This window comes from Perissodus microlepis, chromosome 17 (genome assembly GCF_051167445.1).
Source record: "Perissodus microlepis isolate ML-2025 ecotype Zambia chromosome 17, ASM5116744v1, whole genome shotgun sequence".
NCBI lineage: Eukaryota > Metazoa > Chordata > Actinopteri > Cichliformes > Cichlidae > Perissodus > Perissodus microlepis.
Genome location: NC_140477.1, coordinates 257,480 through 280,910, shown reverse-complemented (window position 1 = coordinate 280,910; position 23,431 = coordinate 257,480). Strand labels below are relative to the sequence as shown.

General features: G+C 43.8%; 1 protein-coding gene across 8 annotated transcripts in view; it reads left to right on the top strand.

Moving 5' to 3' along the window:
* The window catches only part of LOC146368932 (pleckstrin homology domain-containing family A member 5-like), a 156,816-nt gene that overhangs the window by 107,271 nt on the left and 26,114 nt on the right, over positions 1 to 23,431 (top strand). For 7 of the 8 annotated variants that reach the window (XM_084909252.1, XM_084909250.1, XM_084909248.1 and 4 more), the window contains 7 exons: positions 2,008 to 3,120; positions 6,915 to 7,201; positions 7,769 to 8,007; positions 9,664 to 9,747; positions 10,383 to 10,502; positions 13,418 to 13,471; positions 18,751 to 18,831. In XM_084909252.1, coding sequence (XP_084765378.1) covers positions 2,008 to 3,120; positions 6,915 to 7,201; positions 7,769 to 8,007; positions 9,664 to 9,747; positions 10,383 to 10,502; positions 13,418 to 13,471; positions 18,751 to 18,831 — 1,978 coding nt within the window. The remainder of the gene's footprint in view (positions 1 to 2,007; positions 3,121 to 6,914; positions 7,202 to 7,768; positions 8,008 to 9,663; positions 9,748 to 10,382; positions 10,503 to 13,417; positions 13,472 to 18,750; positions 18,832 to 23,431) is intronic. The other variant, XM_084909254.1, reaches the window with a different exon arrangement.

Here is a 23,431-nt window from a genome sequence, read left to right as displayed (position 1 = left end):
GTGACCCCGTGTGGCTGGGTACTCAGCGTCACATATTGACTTTCATGTGTTTTTCCTGTTCAAAACAATAGTAGAAGATCCATTAGATAACAACTGACATGGCAGCAAAGATGCAGTAATCAGTCTAAGCTCTGACTGAGCTTCAGTGTCTTAGAGTAACGCTGTATGCTGCTCAGGTGTGACACTCGGGACTGTGTGTTATAGCTGGGAACCATCACACTGGGGTAATTTTCCTTAAGTACTTACTGATTAGGTAAACTACCCAATACGTGCGCTTACTGGTCAGGTTCAGTTACACTAAACAGATTATCATTTATTGACACTTAGTGTGGTCCATGTGAGCCAAACCCATCAAGTAGTTGTTGTTATTGTGCCATATAGTTACATTAATCCCTAACATAATGATGATCCAACATATGACTAACCACTCTGTGTTGATATAAATAATATTGTAATGTAACACAGTATACCCGCTCAAAGTCGCGGTTCAGAGTTGGTGGATTTTTCCTTATAATTAAATTCCCACAATTTGGCAGAAACTGCAAATATCTGTCATAATTTTTATGGCTTTTTTGTAGCAATATATAACTTTTCAGGCATTTTAATGCTTAATTAATAAGAGCAAAGAAATTCTTAAATAATTAAATAAATTATAAATTTAAAATATAAATAATTGTAAGTTTTAATTTATTTAAAATTCACAAAATAAGCACGAACGTAAATTCAGCATCCATCTTCTTCCACTTTATCCGGGGCCGGGTCGTGGGGGCAGCAGAGAAGCCCAGACCTCCCTCTCCCCTCCTCCAGCTTATCTGGGGGAACACCAAGGCGTTCCCAGGCCAGCCGAGAGATATAATCTCTCCAGCGTGTCCTGGGTCTGCCCCGGGGCCTCTCCTGTAAATTCAGCAAAATTTCCATATTAAAATTAGTACTATATACATTTTTAGGACTGTAGAGAGATCACAAAGGAACCGTAGAGGAAAATGAGGAAACGCCCCTGTAGTCTGAGGCGGGTTGTTTCATTCATCTCTCCTTATTGCATCTTTGGCAGGTGGAGTCCAGCATTCCCACATTGGAAAAGTTTATCTTTTGATGCCACCCAAATGCATATTTAGGGTTTAAACGATAAAAACTGGCATTTATAGACATTTTTTGACCACATCCAAAATTTGTGTTTTTTCACTATTCGTGAGTGCTCGGCGAATGAGACCCTCACAGATTCTGTGGATCAACAGTATTACATGTACATGCAGTATTAGTTTGTAATTGAAGGGTCAGGTTTTCCAGTCACAGTTTTAGATGTTGAAGAAATGAGCATCTATAAATATGCTGGACCTGAAGATCTAAGCAGTAGGCTTGTGGGGTTCTCCCAAGTTGAAGTGATGGGTAGCTGCTGATGGTGGTCTGAGAAGGTACAAATGACAAACTGATGACAGGAGAGGGATGTAAGTAAGTAAGTTTATTTATTAAGCGCTTTTCATAGACAGGTAGTCACAAAGCGATTAAAGTGATCTGCAGCAGTTCCAAGTCTTCAGGACTTCTGGACTTAAGCTTCTGCCAGTGTCTTGGTGCCAAATAACACAGCTCGCCTTTAGAGATCTTCCAGATTAGTGGGTGGTGGCTCATCTCTGATCTGAGTGCTCAAATGTTCTGTGTGATCATGAAAGAAAAAACATTGTGTAGTGCCACCTCCTTAAAAAAACAACACATCAATGCTCGAATCTGTATTATTCTGTATTTGTTCATTGCGATGCTTCATTAAGGCTCTGCTCTAAATAAAGGATACTTTTAAGTAATTAAAGAAACTCTACTGAGTACATACTCCCTGCAGTTTTGCATCATTAGAGGGTTTTTTTGACAAAAATATGAAACTTCTGAGAAATCGTGGACTCGAAAAGGTTGACTGACAGAAGGCGAGAGGAGCTGTCTCACTCACACAGGGATTGTTACAATAAATGTGTCTTTCCTTATTTTGTTGAATTCCACTTCCTGTTTTTTCTGTCACAGAACGGACAAGTTGAAAGGGGACCAGCGGAGACCTCAAGAGCTGAACAACCTGCTGAACCACAGAGTCCTCACACGGCCCGAGATCCAGAACAACGAACGCAATCGAGAACCTGGGTGTCAACATTCCCTGTCGCAGGTCGACGACAAATGGCAAAAAGATGTTGTGAAACACAATGACCAGAGGGAGCAAGAGTACTACACCTTACAGAGGGAGGGAGAAAGGTACTCTCTGAAGAAAGAGGGCGTGAGCTACATGCTGCAGAAGGATGGAGATAGGTATCTCCTGCACAAGGATGGAGAAAAGTACCTCCTGAGAAAGGATGGGGAGAAATACTCGCTGCAGAAAGATGAAAAAGTGTACACCATTCACAGAGATCTGGAGAAGTGCGGCGTCCGTAAAACGGATGATAAACACGCGGTGACGCCGGCTGAGGAAAAGTACGCACCCTCCAAAGATGGGGAGAAGTATCTGCTCGCAAAAGACGGAGAAAAGTACGCGCTGCAGAAAGTAGGCGATCGACACACGCTCCAGAAAGATGGAAAAAAGTGCCTCTCTCAAAAGGAGGTCAAGAGACAGCTGTCATTAAAGGAAACTGAAAGGTTCAGCACTATGAGGGAGAAGGATAATAAATATGGCACTATACAAGTTATGGACAAATACAGCACTATGAAAGAAATCAAGAGATACAGCTCGTTTCGAGAGGGGGATAAATACGCGACTCTGAGGGACGCAGAGAAATGTGCTACGGTTTGTGATAAATACGGCTTTCAGAGAGATCCGAGCACCGACAGGGCTCTGACTAAAATCAACAGCATCAAGCTACAACCAGCCCAGGCTGCCGCCATCGCAGCTGCGGTGTCTGCGTCTCGTCAGAACCAGGCCAACATCAGCGCCCAGAAACCTGCACAGGTCAGTGGCTCAGGGTGTGGAACAGGCGAGCAGCGAAGGGACTGCAGCCCCACAGAGGTGGATGGCAACCTGGCCAGGGTTCCCGTAAAGTCTCCAGCTCCAGTCCAGGAGCCAGAAAAGGGTTTGTCCAGGACCAACTCCATTCAGCAGCTGGAGCACTGGGTCCATCCGCAAAGGAGAGGACTGGACGATAACCCAAAGAGGTGAGCAAAGCAACTTTTCATTCAGTACATTTAAAACTTTAACAAAGAGGGAGGAAAACATTCACAATACACCGTTACATAAGTAACATAAGTATAGGCATCGGACCAAACCTCAACAGAGAGATTAGCTTCACACAGGATGTGGATGCAGCTCACTTTCTAGCTACGTATTTTAGAAGATAATCTTTTTACATTCCAGGTGTAACACACTTCACTGCTGAATATACTTTTCTATTTTTGTTATTTATCTTTTTTCCATTTTGTGGGCTCCAAAGGACTAAATGATTGTGTCGAACTGGGAGTGTTATTTCTAGATCGTAAAGATCAAGCTCTTAGTGTTTGTCATGTGGTGAATGGCCAGTGACTTTTTCCCACCATCAAGTGCGGGATCTACCAAGATGCTCTGTCCCCACTGCTGCTCTGCATAGGCCTGAACCCCCTCAGTGAGATCATTGACAAGACTGGCTACGGATACCGACTACAGAACGGAGCAGTTGTCAGTCACCTCCTGTACATGGATGACATCAAGCTGTATGCCAAGAGTGAACGAGACATCGATTCACTGATCCACACTACCAGGATATACAGCACTGACATCGGGATGTCGTTCGGACTGGAGAAGTGTAGTCGGATGGTAACAAAGAGGGAAGGTAGTCAGAACTGAGGGGATCAAACTACCAGAAGGCAACATTGCAGACATAGAGTACTTGGGGATCCCACAGGCAAATGGGAACCATGAAGAGGCCGCTAGGAAAGCTGCAACCATCTATCAACACCTACACCCTGCCTGTGATCAGGTACCCTGCTGGGATAGTAAGTTGGCCAAAGGAGGAGATAGAAGACAAGAAAGCTCCTGACGATGCATGGAGGGTTTCAGGGGTCCATCACAGCAGGCCAGACCCCAGGTGCAGGCTGTGTAAAGATGCCCCTGAGACAACCCAGCACATAACAGCAGGGTGCAAGATGCTAGCAGGCAGGGCATACATGGAACGCCATAACCAAGTGGCCGGCACAGTGTACAGGAACATCTGTGCCAAGTATAACCTGGAAGTCCCGAGGTCAAAATGGGAGATGCCCCCAAGGGTGGTGGAGAATGACCGAGCTAAGATCCTGTGGGACTTCCAGATACAGACGGACAAAATGGTGATGGAACCAACCGGACATAGTGGTGGTAGAGAAGCAGAAGAAGACGGCCGTAGTGATCAATGTAGCGGTTCCCAATGACAGCAACATCAGGAAGAAGGAACACGAGATGAAGCTGGAGAAATACCAAGAGCTCAGAGAAGAGCTGGAGAAGATGTGGAGGGTGAAGGTAACAGTGGTCCCAGTGGTAATCGGAGCACTCGGTGACTCCCAAACTAGGCGATGGAGAGAGACGCAGATATAGAGATGGTTCCCAGATAAGTTTTTGCTTGCTTGTTTATTTTTAGTTTAGCCTGTCTTGTCTGGCAGCTTTTGCAATCAGAATTGTAATCAGTAATTTTCCAAGATGAGCTCTACAAATTCACTACAGGCTCCTGTTGTTCACGTGTTATTTTTATCTGTTTATGTATTCATTTCTGTCAGTCTTATTTATATTATTACAGTTATGTCTAAGCTGGCAGGCAGGAGGTAAAAAAGGAGAAAATACAATAACAGGATAGAGCATGAATACAAAAGCAGTTGATCGCCAACTGCTGGACTTGTAATGGTGACATTATGTTTAGTTTAACTATTTAATGTTTTGTTGTACCGAAGAGCTTTCTTCCTTTCTACCATGTCATAGTGCTGGGATGGATTCAGGATCAAATTGATCTGTTGTGCATGTGTTCAGTTTGGAGGTTTTCCTAAATGGATTTATCGAGTTAAGTCAAGGACTGAACAGTAATGTTTAGATAACCTTCTGTGCGCTCACATATTGTGCTGACATATTCTTCCATCCTGACCTTCTTCAGTGTTTCCCTTAGTTAGTTGTTTTTAAGGACCATACAGTTGTTTGTAAATTTGAATTAGGAGGAGGCCATTTACATGGAAAGGGAAAGACCATCTCTGAATGGAGGAGGGGCCTAAGGGTACATCTGTCACCACCTTACAATGCTGTGATTGCAGCCATTCCCCAACTCTCTGTGAATGGGACTCATGGTTATTGATCAGTGGTTGTTGATCAATGGTCATGCATATTAATGATCATAAACTGACCTCCCAGCCCATTGTTCATCAGTGGTGCTGGTTTGAGTCGTCGTTATAAGGTTGGAAACCTGCCGTCAGCTGGACTGAAGACGTCACCTGATGATGAAGAAACGTTTCTCAGGGCTGGACTGGCCATCGAGCATACCGGGCATTTGCCCGGTGGGCCGCTCGTCATTTTTCATTTTTATGGGCCGATGGGGTTCTATTTCTTTTCTTTTTAACGGTATAAATGAACGGTGGTGGATTGGCCAGTTGTTCATGATCGACTCTGGGCTGGACCAATTACAGCCGAGGAGGTCGAACTTTAAAGTTGAGGTGAAAAGGAACGCGATTTGTGCCGTACTACTTCAGCTAGAAAGTTGCTAATTCAATCATGAAACTGATCAATGATCAGCTGATCGGCTTTTCTCTGCGCCAGAAACAGGAAACTGGCGGAGGTCGGGCTAAACAACAGCAGCACGTTTAAGCTTGATCAGCTGTTGTTAGAATTTATTTAATATTAATTTCTAGTATCAGCTGATGTTTGCTGGAGCCACAGCTGTAAAGCTGCTGGTCATGATGTCGGTTTGGATATGTGGTGAGAGGGGAACATGAAGATGAAACCAGGAGATGTCCTTACTGAATCATCAGAGCTGAACAGGTGATGGAGAAACAGGTTTACCTTTTAGGTGACATGGATGAGTTGAAGTTATGAACTGTTTCTGAGAGACAAATAACACCAGGATCCTTTTCTAAGTAGCTGACAGCTGGTAACTGTGCAGGGGCGGGTCTAGCAAAGTGTTGCCAGGGGGCAGGTAGGGCATTAACAGGGAGAGGGGGGCACAAAGTAATACTTTTCTTTCGTATTCTCATTTAAAATGTCTCACTTTTAACAAATAATTATCTGAATCTTACAACCAAAGTTTTCATCTGATTAAAATGTATAGAAATCCATTATTGTATTCAGTAAATATTAAGTCTAGTATATATCCTAGTAAGTTATAGTAGTCTTTCCTTTGGGAACGTACCATCTGTGCAGTCTGCGATTCTGCTGAAGAAAGATGTTGAATCTATTTAATTACTGGAGAAAAATAATAGATTTCTGTGCATTTGCTTTATAAGTGCATTAAATTAAAACGTTTTTGTCAGTTAAGCATCTTGAGGCCGAGGGTGGGGGAGTGGTTCCCTACTTTTTTCTTTTCTTTTTTTGCTGGGAGTTGGCAACCCTATTAGTGAGGTATATGTAATTATAAATTAGGTTGTTTTATATTTTTGCTAAGTACTGTTTAGAATACCAGAATAGGGAGGATGGTGTAGGTTTAAGTTTATTGTAAAGGCTTTATGGCTTTTCCTATAATACCATGGTGGGCCGGTCACTAGTCAAAATGCCCGGGCTGATTTTTTGTCCCAGTCCAGCCCTGATGTTTCTCCCACTGAAAACGTCCAGATGAACAAATGTTACTGTACATCCAGCACTTTAGTAACAGGTGTCACGAAGTTGACATTTCAGACATGTCAGAATCTCTGACTGTTTTTGCCGTCTCTCCAAACACTGAATCCAGATACCGAGTGAAGGCCAGCACTCCAGCCTTCCCTGCAGTAGGGACAAACTAAAAGAGCTATATGCATTTTTTCTTATTTTCCAGTGTTACGTCGTACCAGACTTTACCGAGAAACATGCCCAGCCACCGTACCCAGATTGTACCCCGCTACCCTCAGGGGTACCGCACGCTGCCCCGCAACAGCATGATGAGGCCTGAAAGCATTTGCAGTGTGGCAGGCTCGGTATATGACCGGGCCCTCCATCCAGCCTCCACGTCTGCTGTTAGCACAACAGAGAAGAGAAAATCAATGAGGGATGACACAATGTGGCAGCTCTATGAGTGGCAGCAGAGGCAGGCCTTCTCCAGGCAAAGTCTGGCTCAGCCAGCAGGTACACTTTTACAAATAACATCGATTTCTTTTCTGAAGTTGTATAAATGGTACCTATGCCTTTTCTGTATTAGTACCCTATGTTTCTTTTTCTTCATCCTTTTCCTTGTTGTTCCCATAAGACTTGTTAGAAAGAACACATGACACAGATGGGCTGCAGCAGACCATGACAGACAGTAACCGTCTGTCAGAGAGGATGTGGCTGTGGGGTTGTGAGACGCCTTATTGACAAGTCCATGTTGTCTAAAACAGTATTTCTTTTTTTTTTTTTTAACAAAACGTATGTCATTTAATCAGATCAGCATTTTTTTAGCTAAGAAACATGAGTGGCCATAGAAAACTTTAAAGAGAAACCTCTTGGATGATGTGATGCCTTGCGTCCTGTCGGGCAGTTTTAATCGTGGCCTGAATGATTTGTTGTGCCAAACACGTTTGCTTTTCCAAGAGGAGCTCTGTAGACTCCCTGCATCCTGTCTGCCCTGGATAAGCTGCTCCAGTTGTATAAGCGTTAAATGTTCTGGTAAGCCAACAGTGACACGTTCTCCTGTGTTGTTGTTTGTGCTTCCAGGTGTGGGTCATTACGGCACACTGCCCAGCATTAAGACCATGGGCAACATCTCCCAACATGCCGTGGCGCACTCCATTCCCACTTCCCCATCTCATGGCTCTCTGGCTCTGTACAGCACATTCTCCCCTTCTCGTCAGCAGGTTGCTCAAAATCATAGCAGCTCCCACTCTGAGGTTTCTTCGCCCATATTGAGGGGGGACGTGACTCTTGACCGCCGGCACAGGACACACCTTGCGAAGGTAACGGTCATGGCACAGGAATTCCATTTAAATATTAAACTTTCATCATGCAGGACGTTCAATACAAAACAAAAGTATACCAAAATCCAATGCTCTGGGGTGTGGCTGCTAAACTGTAGCAGAGGCTACTTGGTTTAAACAGTAATAAGTACATGAAGAGTGAAGCTGTTTTGCTCGGTCCATTCTTGGCATTAACGTGGACTGGCTTTAGGGTGTTCCTGAGGAGATGGTAGGTATAAGCAGCACTACAGGAGCATTAACAAACCATATGACCGGTATGACTCGGACAGAGAGATACATAAACAGTAGGGGTGCAACGATACTCGTATCGATATTGAACCGTTCCATACAGTGCTTTCGGTTCTGTACGCATTTGTATCGAACAATACAACATTTTTAATTTATTTTATCAACTTTTCTTCTGACGATGCTGTCTGTGTTGAGCGCTCAGTGGATCTGCGCTCGACTACTCCGCCTAGGCTGCACTGTCGAGCGCAGATCCACTGAGCACAGCGCAAGCTAGCAAGACAGAAGCTAAGCTCGTTGCAACATGGCAAATTGAACCTCCCCCACCCTCATTCAGATCTGGCGTTTGGAACTATTTTGGTTTTCATGTGACGTATGACCCTGAAGGTAAGCGCGTCATGGACAAAAGTAAAACAGTATGTAGGATGTGCCAGCAATGCTCAATTACATTGGTGGGAACTAGTGCGTTAGCGCAGTTAGCTTGTTAACGTGTTGACGCCGTCCAGCCCCACGCACGGGGCGATCCGCGGTAGCTCGTTAACGGAGATTTGCCGTGTTGTGGCGTTAACGTCATTTCAGATTAACGCTGACAGCACTAGTGGGAACAACGAATATGACTGCACATTTACTCCGACATCATCCTCGTGCAAAGACAAGTGGAAGCAGACAAAAACAACAAGCACGCATGCTACAAACTTTACCCGAGTCATTTAGACAGCCGTTAGCAATTTAAAAACTGTACTTTTGAGTTAAAATATATATTTATAATTTTAATAAATGACAAATTAAAAAAGCATGAACATTTTTTGTATCGAAAAAATATCGAACCGTGACACCAAAGTATCGAACAGAACCGTGAATTTTGTGTATCGTTGCACCCCTAATAAACAGGGCTGTGAAAGCTAAAAGGCAGGAGGAAAAAAATCAGGAAAGTGGGAGAAAATGCATGTGTGTTTGTCACGAAATGTGCTTGATAAAGAGGGTGAGAAGCTCCAGCTCTTCTGGGGAAATAACAAGACATTCCCAAGCCAGCCAAGAGATGTAATTTTTGTAGCATGTCATGGGTGTGCCCCAGAGCTTCCTCCCAGTGGGATATGCCTGGAAAACCTCACGTAGGAGGCCCTCAGGAGTCATCCTTGTCAGATGCCTGAACCACTTCAGCTGGCTTCTTCTGATATGGAGGAATATAAAGATGTTTTGATTTCAGAAATATACAAGAGAAAAGATGAGGAAAAAGAGGAGCGACCAAAACCTTTGGAAAAACTGAAAAGCTCACGTCTGATGTTTGTCAACATGTCATCTACAGTTTACAGGGGTTTCATACAGCTGAGCAAATATCTCAGTAGCTGTATGTGACAGAGAATAGGAGCACTGCCTTAAGTGAATGTGATGAACTCTGTCCTCTTCTAGTACGGATACACAGCTGATCGACGATCCATTGCAGTTGGCATCCCATCTCAGACTATCACTCCACAGTCTCTGCAGGGCAAGACGGTAAGCAACACCATGACATTCACCGTGTGCTCCGCCTCCACCGTTAAAGAAGAGTGACATCTGTGTTTTGGTTTGATCAACTATAAAATGTTGATGGTTAAACATTTTGCAGTGGTTTCTACACAGTGGTGTGTTGTTTTATTTTAATGGGTGCCAGTCACATCGAGTCTTTGTACATCACACCATAAATAGCAACCAAATGAAGAGCTCAGTGGCGAGTAAGCCTCTGGTAAAGTCATTAGGTCAACGAGAGCCACATTTTCAGGAACCTCATTTTTTAATGTCCAGCAGAACGTGTGTGTGTGTGTGTGTGTGCGTGCGCGCGTGCGTGTGTGTGCGTGCGTGCGCGTGCGTGCGTGTGTGTGTGAGTGTGTGTGTGCGTGTGTTGGTCTTTGCTCTGAAGTTGTGTCGTAGGCACCATGTGTGGCGACAGTGAAGCTCCGAGCTCACACTTGATCAACAGACATGTCGTGGCGTTTCACTCAGTGTCATTCTACCTTCACAACAAGGACTCATCTCGTGTTGATAAATACTTTATCTTGTGATGCTGGAATTATGTGTTGCCTTTAATTTGTTCTAGCAAATGAGCCAGAAATGCATTGCAGTGGTTCTCCTCTGTGTGTTGCTCTGTGCAGCCGGAGGAGCTGACACTGCTGCTGATCAAGCTTCGCCGGCAGCAGGCGGAGCTCAACAGCCTGCGGGAACACACAGTAGCTCAGCTAATGGCCGTTGGTATGGAAGGGCACAACGCAAAGGTCAGCTCTGAGTGTATGTGTTTGTGCATGCACGTATTTGTGCTTTCCCAGCCAAGCAGTCAAAACACACACTGTGTGCATTTGTATGTATCTGCAAGAGGACCGCTATTCATTGTCTGGTTTAGACGTCGTGTCTGCTCGGCTTGGAAAAATCTCGTGTTTTGGTTTAAATCATGGACTGTATGTAAAAGATGTCACCTCCATCATTTGGCATCTTGATGGCTCGGTGTTATCCTGTAACCACGGCTACGTTGACTTTTGTGTTGCAAAAAGTGACCATATTTTGACTAAGATTAGCGAGCTGCGTGGATAAACTGTGCTGGTGCTGCACGTAGACACAAACTAGCCGACTCATAAAATACTGACTGTCAAATAATTCAAAACTGTTTCACGAGGTCCCTCAAACTTGGTCTTCATGTTCATGGAATTAGACGGCAGTCAGCCGGCTGTATTGACTCACCTCCCTAACCCTCACTCTATGCTTACCTCTTTTTTATTTAAACACAAAGAAACAGTGTCACTGTGGAGTATTGTTGTGGCATTAATGGTGGATGGGTTTGTCCAGTCCTAACTGCCTCCGAGTCATCCAGGCGTCTTCCCTCCAGACAAAAGAAAAGAAACCTGAATAGCCAAATCCTATCAGTGCCACCTGTAGCTGCCCCGTGGATCGTGGCACTTGTAATTTCTGGGATTATTTTAGTAGAATTGACAGCAGGCTCCTCCACCTTCCTTCACCGGACGTCACATCTTCACATTTTGGTCTTCTAATAAAGTTGTTGACATGTAATCATCCGATGTCCACCCACAACTCGTATATCTGACTTACATGGTTTAACACAAAGTCTAAACTTTAAAATCAGTAAAATCATTTCATTTTCTTTGTTATTCTGAACATAAAGAATTCACATTTAAACATTCAGGAACATAATCCCTTCATAATTCAAATACAGAGGAATACTTTGTTTTAAGTATTTAGTATTTAGCTGTGATGGTCACACGACACGTGCATGACGAGTCCTTTGAGCCCATCAGTATGTATGTTGTATCTGTCTTCTTTTATGTATTGAAGATCAAGAAGTTATTCCACGCTGCGTGTGGAGATGGCGTGACAGATATTCCACCGTCATGCCGTGAATTTAGTTTGTAGGCCTGAACCTACTGCGGTGCGTGAGCTCAAGTGTGAGGGAGGCGAGTGAGGCCCCAGAATGCAGACTGTGATAAACTAAAGACGAGTCATTAATTCATCAAGTGTGGGTATCCACACAAGCTAAAACACACACTAGGGCTGTGGGACACTGGAGTGCTGACGTGACAGCAGGACAGAACTTAACGCAAGCCGAAGGACAAGCGAAATGAGATGGGAAGTGAAGAACACGGACAGAAAGGGAAAACGAAGCTAGAACTGACACAGACGTGAACACAACACAAGCAGGATCTGACTAAGAAACCAGAAAACAATGAAAATGCTAAACTCAGTCTGCGAGAGCGATAACAGAAGTTTAAGGAAGAACACGTGAAACATTAAACACATCAGGAATGAGCGAAACAAACACTAGAAAGCCACAAACATTTGGAGAGCGGACCCAGCAACATGACAAAAATAGATATCAGATTATAATATTAATTTAATGACTAATGTGGACAGTTTGCTGAGCGAGTTTGTGTTTATTCGGTTTAAATCGAGCTCTGCTTCGTTTTCCCTGCTGCAATTGGTTTGTGCAAGTGTGAACACAGAAATGGCGCTGGGTTGTGGACCAGAACAACCACACCAAGACGCTTTGGAAGACGCTCTCCGTACGGTCCCAGATGAACTCCAGACTGGTGCATTTATGGTGCGAATGTGAACGAAACACCAAGTGATCCAAATTACAAGTTTGAGCGAAAAACGTCCGTAGCCAAATATGCTTCGTATTCTCAGTGCAGGAAGGAACTATAGATCACGGCAAATGAACGTAAATGCTTTGTGTTCTCCAACAGTCCAGAACGCAGCACCTTCTTCCTGTGTTTACTTTTGTTGCTGCCGCCCCAGACACATCTGGCCAATGACTGGGCTGAACATTCCCACTTGGTTTGTAGTGTCACATTTTGGCTTGCTTGGAGTTCGCGTGAATTTTTCCTTGTGTTTACAAATTCATCAGCTGATTGGGACCAGAATAAATAAGTGAAAACGCCCCTACAGGAAAGCTCAATAAAAATGTGACTTCTACATTTTTACATCAGTCACCTTGTTACTGGGCAGATGAGGTCAAGACCTGTTTTAAATTTAGAGAGTGTGCCTACCAAAGCAAAGCCATAGCCTGATTTAATGTGGCGCTGGATCTTGTTTGAAGTTTGAAAAGGATGGAGTTGGACTGCTGATTCCAACAAGTCAGTCGTGGTGAAGAAAAGCTCTGCATTGGTATGAAGGGGCACCCAGCTGCCATCTCGCCACAGTCGTTTATGCTCCTAGCACATGCCTCCGGTAGAAAAAATGTCACAACCATGTGAAACAAAAAGTCCAGAATGCTCCTGACAAACTGCAACTCCAAGTTTTTACAAAAATGCGTGTGATATAGGCCTCGGTGATGTTTGTGCCGAATTCTGAGTCACGACCGTCTGCACTGAAGTCCTGCGTGCCTGCTCTATCATGCAGATTCATACAGATTATGTTGAGCGATATTTTTACTGATTACTCATTACCAACTATTATTAAATTCTTACTCTGATCATTGCAGCGAAGCCATAACGATATTTAGGGACGATTGTACATAAACTGAGGTTAAGATTCAAATTCTTTGCTGTCATTCTCTCTCTCTTCTGTTTTTGTGAACTCTTCCTCTGTAACTTTGTCTTTTCCTTTCCTGCTTTTGCCTCAGTACTAATGTGTCTACCAAACTTTTCCTATTTCTTCTCTCCTTCCTTCTTGGCTACTGAAGACTGATGTTCTCTTCCATCATCTCCAGAGGAACCTTATATACCTGGAAAGTCAGGTGAGCACTCTGCTCCTCTTGTCTTAAATCAAATAAAACATTTTGTGAGTCATGGGAAGATCCAGTTTTCACTTACTGGAAGAGAACATTTGCTTGTTTCTAGAAAATCTTCTGTAAATGTACACACATTTACAATGATCTATTTTATCCTTTATTTCTTTGCGTGTTTATTCAGAATCTTTCATTCTGAAGCTGAAATTGCATTACAAACTTCCTGCAGCATTTGTAGCACTTTTGCCCAATGCTTTGTTCAGTGGGCTAATTTGTAGATAGCTGTTGGGTTCAGTGACGTTAAGTATGAAGTTTGAAGCTCAACTTGCAAAGACTTGAAACTGGTTGCGAATCATATATGAGTATGAAGTCTATATTATAATGCAGCTACTTGTTTGAATCCGCAGTTTGTGAACCTATAAACACTATAAACACTACACTATAAACACTACACTCATGTATATATCTATCTACTTAGCACTTTTAATTCTTATTCTTATTTTATTTTATTTTTCTCATGTCTATTTAAGCGTTATTTATGACAGTATGTTTGCACTAAGCACCGCAGCAATTTCCTAATGTTGTAAACCTGCTCAACATTTGGCAATAAAACCCTTTCTGATTCTGATTCTGATTCTAAACACTACACTATAAACACTACACTATAAACACTACATCCATCCATCCATCCATTTTCTTCCGCTTATCCGGGGCCGGGTCGCGGGGGCAGCAGCCTAAGCAAAGAGGCCCAGACCTCCCTCTCCCCAGCCACCTCCTCCAGCTTATCCGGGGGAACACCAAGGCGTTCCCAGGCCAGCCGAGAGATATAATCTCTCCAGCGTGTCCTGGGTCTGCCCCGGGGCCTCCTCCCGGTGGGACATGCCTGGAACACCTCACCCAGGAGGCACCCAGGGGGCATCCTTGTCAGATGCCCGAACCACCTCAGCTGGCTCCTTTCGATGTGGAGCAGCAGCGGTTCTACTCTGAGCCCCTCCCGGATGGCTGAACTTCTCACCCTATCTCTAAGGGCGAGGCCATCCACCCTTCGGAGGAAGCTCATTTCTGCCGCTTGTATCCGCGATCTCGTTCTTTTGGTCACTGCCCACAGCTCGTGGCCATAGGTGAGGGTAGGGACGTAGATCGACCGGTAAATTGAGAGCTTCGCTTTTACACTCAGCTCCCTCTTCACCACGACGGACCGGTGCAGCGTCTGCATTACTGCAGCTGCAGCCCCAATCCGTCTGTCGATCTCCGGCTCCCTTCTCCCATCACTCGCGAACAAGACCCCGAGATACTTGAACTCCTCCACTTGGGGCAGGAACTCATCCCCGACCCGGAGTGGGCACTCCACCCTTTTCCGGCTGAGAACCATGGCCTCAGATTTGGAGGTGCTGATCCTCATTCCCGCTGCTTCACACTCGGCTGCGAACCATTCCAGTGCGAGCTGGAGGCCATCACCCGATGAAGTCAACAGAACCACATCATCCACAAAAATCAGAGATGAGATTCTGAGGCCACCAAAGCGAAAGCCCTCCGCCACTTGGCTGCGCCTAGAAATCCTGTCCATAAAAATTATGAACAGAACCGGAGACAAAGGGCAGCCCTGGCGGAGCCCATCACCCACCGGGAACGAGTCCGACTTATTGCCGGCAATGTGAACCAAGCTCTTGCAACGGTTGTATAGGGATCGAATGGCCCGTAGCAATGGGCCAGACACCCCATACTCCCGAAACACCTCCCACAGGACACCCCGAGGGGACACGGTCGAATGCCTTCTCCAAGTCCACAAAACACATGTAGACTGGTTGGGCAAACTCCCATGCACCCTCAAGTATCCTCGAGAGGATAAAGAGCTGGTCCAGTGTTCTGCGACCAGGACGAAAACCGCATTGTTCCTCCTGTATCTGAGGTTCGACTAGCGGACGAACTCTCCTTTCCAGCACCCTGGCATAGACTTTCCCAGGGAGGCTGAGGAGTGTGATCCCCCTGTAGTTGGAACACACCCTCCGGTCCCCCTTCTTAAAGATGGGGACCACCACCCAGTACTAATGCGCTATAAACACTACACTACTGTTAACTTATTCCTTTTAAAAAGCACGTTGTTACTGTGATGCAGTTATGTTGGATTATCTTTAATTACTTTGATTCCAGATTTCAGTTGGATCTTTAAAAAAAGTCTGAACCTGTAGTGATATTTATCACCAGGTTGTTTTTATGACCTGCACACACTGGGCTATTTAAGATTGCCAGGACGTTGACATCTCTGAGCACATTCTTCTTCTTCAGCATGCTCATCCTTCTGGGAAAACATAATCTGTTGGCAGTTTGCACATGTCATACCAGGATCAGGCATCTAAATGTGCTGTTTATTTTCAGCCTGTTAGGTAGGACTAGCCTTCCCTCTATTGTTGAACAGGACTGCTCAGTGCTGAAAAGGTCATCCTTCTGTGAAAACATAGTCTTTGTGGAAGGGAGTTATTTTCAGTTTTCTTAGCTATTCTCTGCCTTTATCTTTGCCTCACACCACATTTTATACAAGCATAAAGAAAAAAGAAAAGAAAGAGAAGGAAACCACATCAGTCTGAATTGTCTACATGACTATTTAACATGAAACTACATGAAATTCTACCTTTAGATAGAAATGTAAAGGGTATAACATCTAATACAGAAGTGAATGGACCCTAGAAAGCTTTATGGGCAGGTGCTTTGCATCGTGGCCTCTAAAGACTCTGATACACTGTGTATAACAGCGGTCCCCAACCCCCGGGCCATGGACCGGTACCGGTCCGTGAGTCGTTTGGTGCCGGGCCACGAGAGTTGAGGCTTGGTGTGAAATTTATGGTTTTCAGGGTTTCTAGCGGTTTTTATCGTTAACTCTGTTTCCCTGGGTCTTTTCACGTGTGTTATGAATAAATCTTCTTTTTTTGGTACCGGTACTAGTTTTATTTTACTGTACTTATACACAACACCTTAAAGGCCGGTCCGTGAAAATATCTGGTCGTTAAGTGATGACCTGATGAATCCTGCCTCCCGGCCCTCTGTGTTTATTAAGGCTGCTGTGTTTTTAACATGTTTTAATACTTTGTATCTTGTTCCATTTAATTTGAACAAGCCCCTAAAAACAGTCAGTGATCACTGTCGGCCTCTCTCAGTTTTTATTGCCACTGATCATTTCATTAAAGATGAAAGAATTTACAGTTTTTAACTCTCAGTGATGCCGCAGTGTATGTTTGACTTCTGCTGCATCGTAGTTTGGGCCCAGGCACAGCTGATGACGTCAGACTTACAGACTGGATTGTCGAACATAAACCAGTCCGTGGTGCAAAAAAAAATGTTGGGGACTGCTGGTGTATAACACGTCCTTACTTTCATGCTGCTGAAATTCGAAGCAAACTGATGTTCATTGTCTTTGCAAGTTGATATTCATTGTACGGGAATTTTAAAACCCTACACTATATTGCCAAAAGTATTGACACACCAATCGTGGCTCAAGAGTTGGCAGTTCGTCTTGTAATCGGAAGGTTGCCGGTTCGAGCCCCGGCTTGGACAGTCTCGTTCGTTGTGTCCTTGGGCAAGACACTTCAGCCGTTGCCTACTGGTGGTGGTCAGAGGGCCCGGTGGCGCCAGTGTCCGGCAGCCTCGCCTCTGTCAGTGCGCCCCAGGGTGGCTGTGGCTACAATGTAGCTGCCATCACCAGTGTGTGAATGTGTGTGAATGTGTGGATGGCTGTAGTGTGAAGCGCTTTGGGGTCCTTAGGGACTAGTAAAGCGCTATTTACCATTTACCCCTCCAAATCATCAAAGTCACTTTCGTGGCCAAAGGTGTAAAGATTAAGCTCACAGGCATGCAGACTACTTGAGAATGGGTTGGTCTAAGGAGCTCAGTGAATTCCATCATGGTACCATATCGTGCCACCAGTGCACCCAGTACAGTTGTGAAATTTCCTTGCTGCTAAATAGTTCTCAGTCAACTGTTAGGGCTATTGGAACAAAGTGAAAAGGATTAGAAATCGCAGAAACTCAGCCACAAAGTAGAGGCTACATAAAATCAAAGAGTAGGGTCAGAGGGTGCAGAAATGACCAATGTTCTGCAGAATCAGTCACTACAGACCTCTGACCTTCAGATTAGCTGAAGAACAGTGTCTAAAACCTTCATGGAATTGGTTTCCATAGCCGAGTATCTGCATCCAAGCCTTATATCACCGAGTGCAATGTAAAGCATCAGTTGAGTGCTGAATCACACTTTTCCGTCTGGCAGTCCGATGGAGGAGAGCGATACTTGCCTGACTGCATTTACCAATCGTAAAGTTTGTAAGATGGGGTATATATTTTCTTTTTCTTTTTTTTTTTTGAGGAGTTCAGCTCCTTTTTCCATTGAAAGCAACTCTTAATGCTTCACCACACCAAAACATTTTGGACAGTTTCATGCTCCCAGCTTTGTGGGATCAGTTTGAGGATTCCAGTTCCAATATAACTGCACAGCAGTGCACAAAGTATGGTCCATAGAGACATTAGTGAGCGAGCTTGTTATGGAAGAGATTAACTGAAGAGTCCTGATCTCAACCTGATAGAACTCTTTTGAGATGAAAAAGAGCAGAGACTGCGAGGCCAAGTCCAACATCAGTGTCTGTCCTCACAAATGCACATCTCAAAGAATGGCCAAAACATTCCCATAAACACGTTCCTAAACCTCGTGGAAAACCTTCCCAGGAGAACGGAAGCTGGTATAGCTGCAAAGGGAGGGCTGGCATCATATTTAACCCTATGGATTCAGAATGGGAAGTCACTCAAGTTCATATGCCTGTGAATGCAAGCAAGCAGATACTTTTGGCAACATAGTGTATGTGCATTAAATCTGTGATTAGGTCAATCCTATGGGAGAACTGCAGTACCTCACCTGGGACAAATATCATTTGGTCCTTGGTCATGCCTAGAAACCACTGAATCAATGAAGACTTGTTGTTTTTTTAATTACATCCAAAAATCCAAAAGCACCTCCTTGGAGAAATATCATAAATATTGCTTTTTGGTTGTATACATGACCTGACATTTCTTTGCAGGTTATTATAGATTTGAGGTGAGAGTTAGGATTGATCAGAAAGGCTTTAGAATAAGATTGCTCAGAGGTGGAGTGAGAGAACACTAAACTGTCACAGGTGTGTTTATCCTACTTTTTGTCTTCCAGTTTTTGTTTACAAAGCAGTTATTAAACAGTATTTCGTCCTCCAGCAACAGTTATAGCTGTGTTATTACATCACTGTATCTTCTTTCTCCACGGCGCTCCGCTAGACGAAGGAGAATGAGCCTCTAATCTTCATGATTCACACTATGATTGAGAACTCTGCACCAAGGCCACAACTCTACCAGCAAGTAAGGTCTTAGGCAGGTTCTGGCTTGAGTCACTGTGCAGGCATCTCTGTTAGGGACGTGTCACACAGTCAACCTTCAGTTTATCTTTACATGCTGGAGCACCAAAGTTGCACGATTTCGTTCAACAAGTCATTTATTTATTCATTTTTAAAGTGAAAAATCCCCTCTCAACATGAAATATCAAACATTTAGAGGAATACGCATTTATGAAACTATTGCTGCTGATAAATCTTGGTCGTTTGGTTTTCTTATCCAAAGTTTACGTCCAAGTTATTTCTTGCAGAACTCTATATTTTTGAATGAGGGGGAGCAGACTCAAGCCAGATGTTTCCAGTAGTTGTCTATCCACATCATCCCCTCCACTGTTAACCTAGTTATCATGTTTTGGATGCAGTCAGTTGGTTCATCTGTCAGTTGTTCCACAGTGATCCTTCCTATGTGTCACCTATTGCAATGTTTGAAGTGTATGTGACGTTCTTTTTGTTTCCTGCACATCTCATTTCACTGCTTTCCTTTCTTTATGCACCTGGAACTGAGCATGATTTCTGGTTGCAATGAGTGTCAGAGCGATGGCGTCTCCCGTCACACAGCAGTGTTTATTGTTGAGGTTTACTTTGGGAATGCTTGACTGGTTTAATGTGTTTGTATTACAGGTTTGTTTTTTTGAAAACTAAAAAACTGACATGACATTTCAGGAAACCGTGTCAGATTTCTTTACAAGAATACCAAAGAATCTGTACATGGGTAGAAGCAGAAGGACACAGTTGGTCAATCTCGGTTGACTGAAAAGGACAGTCGATGTTTTAGGTTGAGTTATAAGCTGGAACTGCTCTATATTGCCAAAAGTCTTCACTAACCCATCCAAACCGCTGAATTCATGTATAATCGTTTTACACAGGCTTATGAGGTCAACCACCAAGGCATGCAGAGTGGTTGCTTTCAGGAGCTCAGTGAAGTCCAGTTTAGTACTGTGATAGGATGGGGCCTGGATGATTGAGTGTGCGTCGAGACATAGTGCACAGAGGCTGCCAGCTTTCTGCTAAGTCAACCTCCACAGACCTCCAAACTTCAGCTTAGCTAGAGAGCAGAGCGCAGAGAACTTCCTGTGGGTTCATGTGACCAAGCAGCTGCATTCAAGCACACTGCTGCTGTACTCTAGAGCAGTGGAGATTAGGGCTGCCACGATTAGTCGACTAGTCACGATTACGTCGACTATCAGAATCGTCGACGACTGATTTAATAGTCGACGCGTCGTTTGAAGCTTTGTAAGATCACAAAAGACGCAGGACTAAGTAGTAGGATTTAAGAGTGTAATAACGGACTGAAACAGAAGATGGCAGCACTGCATGTACAAGGATGCCAGCTGCCGTTAAACCCCGAAGAAGAAGAAGCTGTGTCCCAGAATCCATAGCGCAGCCCTGCTCAGTTTCCAACAACGGCGGCAGCTAGTTAGTTTTAATATTACTCTTATTATTCTTTCTGGGTCACAAAATAAACGTTTAACATATTTTCAGGCGAGAATGTAGCTGTGTAAACCTCAAATATCTGCTCAGTTTATCAAGACACCACATATTTTCAAAAGCGCTCCGACGTTTTCGGAGACGTCTGTTACCCACTAGCTCGATAGCTAGCCGGGGGCAAGGGTCACTAGAGTCCGGTGAGAACACCGGACTCCCGGCAAATCGTTTTCAAACCCACCGCTGTCTTTCGCTACTCAGGTTAAACATGATATATAAGTCACTTAGATAACTTAAAAATGTTATCGTTTGGCTTTTTTTTTAGTATTTTATTTGTTCCTGAGTAAATCGGTTTGGCTGAGATTAAAGTTATAGTTTTTACACAGCTGAATAAACGTCAAGCAGACAGCTGATTATCAGAAGTGTGAGATGCTAGAGAATATACTCCGTTGTCCCGTTATATTTTAGATAGCAAGGAGTTTATTAAATTTCACAGAAACAATCTGCAGATTTCATTAAACTTTAATAAACTATCATCTTGTCTTTATTTTTAGTTAGCACATACCTTAAACACTTAAAGCTGTAAGCTAATGATAGTTATATAAGAGCAGATGCTGCTGGTGCAATAAGCTGTACATTTTATGTCCAATGGATGATGATCTGATTAGTCGACTAATCGCAAAAATAATCGGTGACTAGTCGACTATCAAAATAATCGTTTGTGGCAGCCCTAGTGGAGATGTGCTCTCTGGAGTGATGAATCATGCTTCTCCATTTGGCAAGCCAATGAACGAGTCTGGGTTTGGTTGTTGTCAGAACTGAACTTGTCTGACTGCACTGTGCCAAGTTTGGTGGAGGGGGGATTATGGCGTGGGGTTATCTCTGTGGACTTGGTTCCACTCTTTAGTCACTCATTAGTAAAAGTAGAATCTCTCGTGATCTGGGAATCACGCTTTTACTCTGCACACAGTTAATGGTACCTTCAAATTTTCCTTGTCACGAGACCACAACATGCTTGATTTGGCACATGCCCTTTTTGATGCACCCCCAAAGGAACCAGCAGCCATTTGCTTGCTACGTGAATTTATAAACCACTGCACTGTGGATCTGCAGTGACAGCAGCAGAGATCATTAGAGCAGGAATGTTTTCAACACACTTACGCTTTCCCTGAGACCACAGATTGGTAATTTTACATTTCTGTTTATGCACAAACTAAACAAACAGGTAGAAAATGTTAGTCAGTGAGCTTTACAGGTGATATTAGGTGAGGTTTTTGTTGTTTTTTAAACTTCTAAGAGACTTCTTAACTTTAAGAGAATTTTTGATTTTCAGTGTGAAGCAGGAGAGAGACTCGTGGGCTGTTTCCCGTTGTTACCTAACACACGTCTAAGACATTTATTTGTTAGGCATTTTTTCTAATCCATTACATAAAGTATCCAGTTAAATGTGAAGCTGGATCAAATGATCATCAGCCTTTCAGTTACTGTCACAGTGTGGCTCACACTCCTTCCTTGAAGTCCGCAGCAGTGGAGGACACATTTAGGTAAATGGTACATGGACTAGTTCTACTGGAGCACTAAAATCCTTCGCTGGTGTCTACTCTTGTGTTCATGGTGATTATGGTGAATCTTAAATCACACAGTAAGTTACTGAATGAACGCTGTGTTGTGTTGAATAAGATTTGATAGTAAATCTCATGGGGATGTGTTTAGTGAGGACATGTTACAAGCAGTCCATAGACGTCTGCCACAGGAGTCTTTCTCTGAAGGACAGAAAACAAGTCTGTGGCTCTGGTGCGTGTGCTTTAACGCCCAGAGGGTACATCCATCGTTTGTATGCTTTGTATAGTGAACACCGGTCATTTTCTGGGACAGTTGTTTGGGACTGATTCCAACAAAAAGTTGCCTTAAAAAAAGGTTCACTTGTTTCTTGGTAGAGCACAACCTCATTGCTGCAAATCAGACTAAAGTGTAGGAGGCAAAATGTAAGAGTTTGTTTATCAGCATATAATAGTTTGCTGAAGCTACGCCGTCGATGCGTGTTTGTACTTTCTAATATGATCCACAGCAGCCGTGGTAACATCTGGGTAAGCAGCTTCAAGCAGGATTAGTAAATATCAACAATATCCCATCATCACTGCATCATTTCATGCTCTTGTAATAAACAACAAGTGTAATATGAAGAATTTTTGCCCACTGTATTCAGGAAAAACAAATCCTGACACAATAATTTATATCATGTGGGATTAAATTAAAACACAGGCAAAAGTCTGGACATGCCTTCTCATTTCATGAATATTTATATTGCAGATTCTCACTGAAGGCATCAAACTACGAATGGACGCATGTGGAATTATGTCGGAAACAAAGACGTGTGAAATAACATGTTGTATATCTTAGATTCTTCCTGATATCCACCCTTTGATTCCTGCTTCGCTCACTCTTGGCGTCTCCGTGAGCTTCATGAGGTCGTCTCCTGAAATGGTTTCCAACAGTGTTGAAGGAGTTCCCAGAGATGCTGAGCACTTGTTGGTCCTTTGCCTTCACTCTGCGCTCCATCCCAAACCATCTCCACTGGGTTTAGGTCAGGTGACTGTGTACGCCATCCGTTCACCTTTTCTGCATCCCACAAAGACACGTCAGTTGGAACCAAAGATCTCAGATTTAGACTTATCTCTAATCTGAGCTGCTGTTAACTTGTGATTTCTGAGGCTGGTGACTCGGATGAATGAGGGACTCTTGGTCTTCCTTTCCTGGGGCGTCCTCATGTGAGACGGTTTCATCGTAGTCTTGATGGTTTTTGCGACTGCACTTGGACACATTCAAAGTTTTAGCGGTTTTCCAACTGACTGATCTTCAGTTCTTAAAGTAATGATGGCCTGTTGTTTCTCTTTACTTAGCTGACTGGTTCTTGCCATAATATGAATTCTAACAGTCTGTGTAGCAACCTGACTTCTGCACAACACACCTGATGGTCCCAACCCCATTAAGAAGGCAACAAATTCCACAAACGAACCGTGACAGGCTCACCTGCGGGGTGAAGCCATTTCCGGTGACGACATCATGAAGCTCACTGAGAGAAGACCGAGGGTTTGCAGCGCTGTCAACAAAGCAAAGAGCAGCTACTTACAGAAATCAAACAT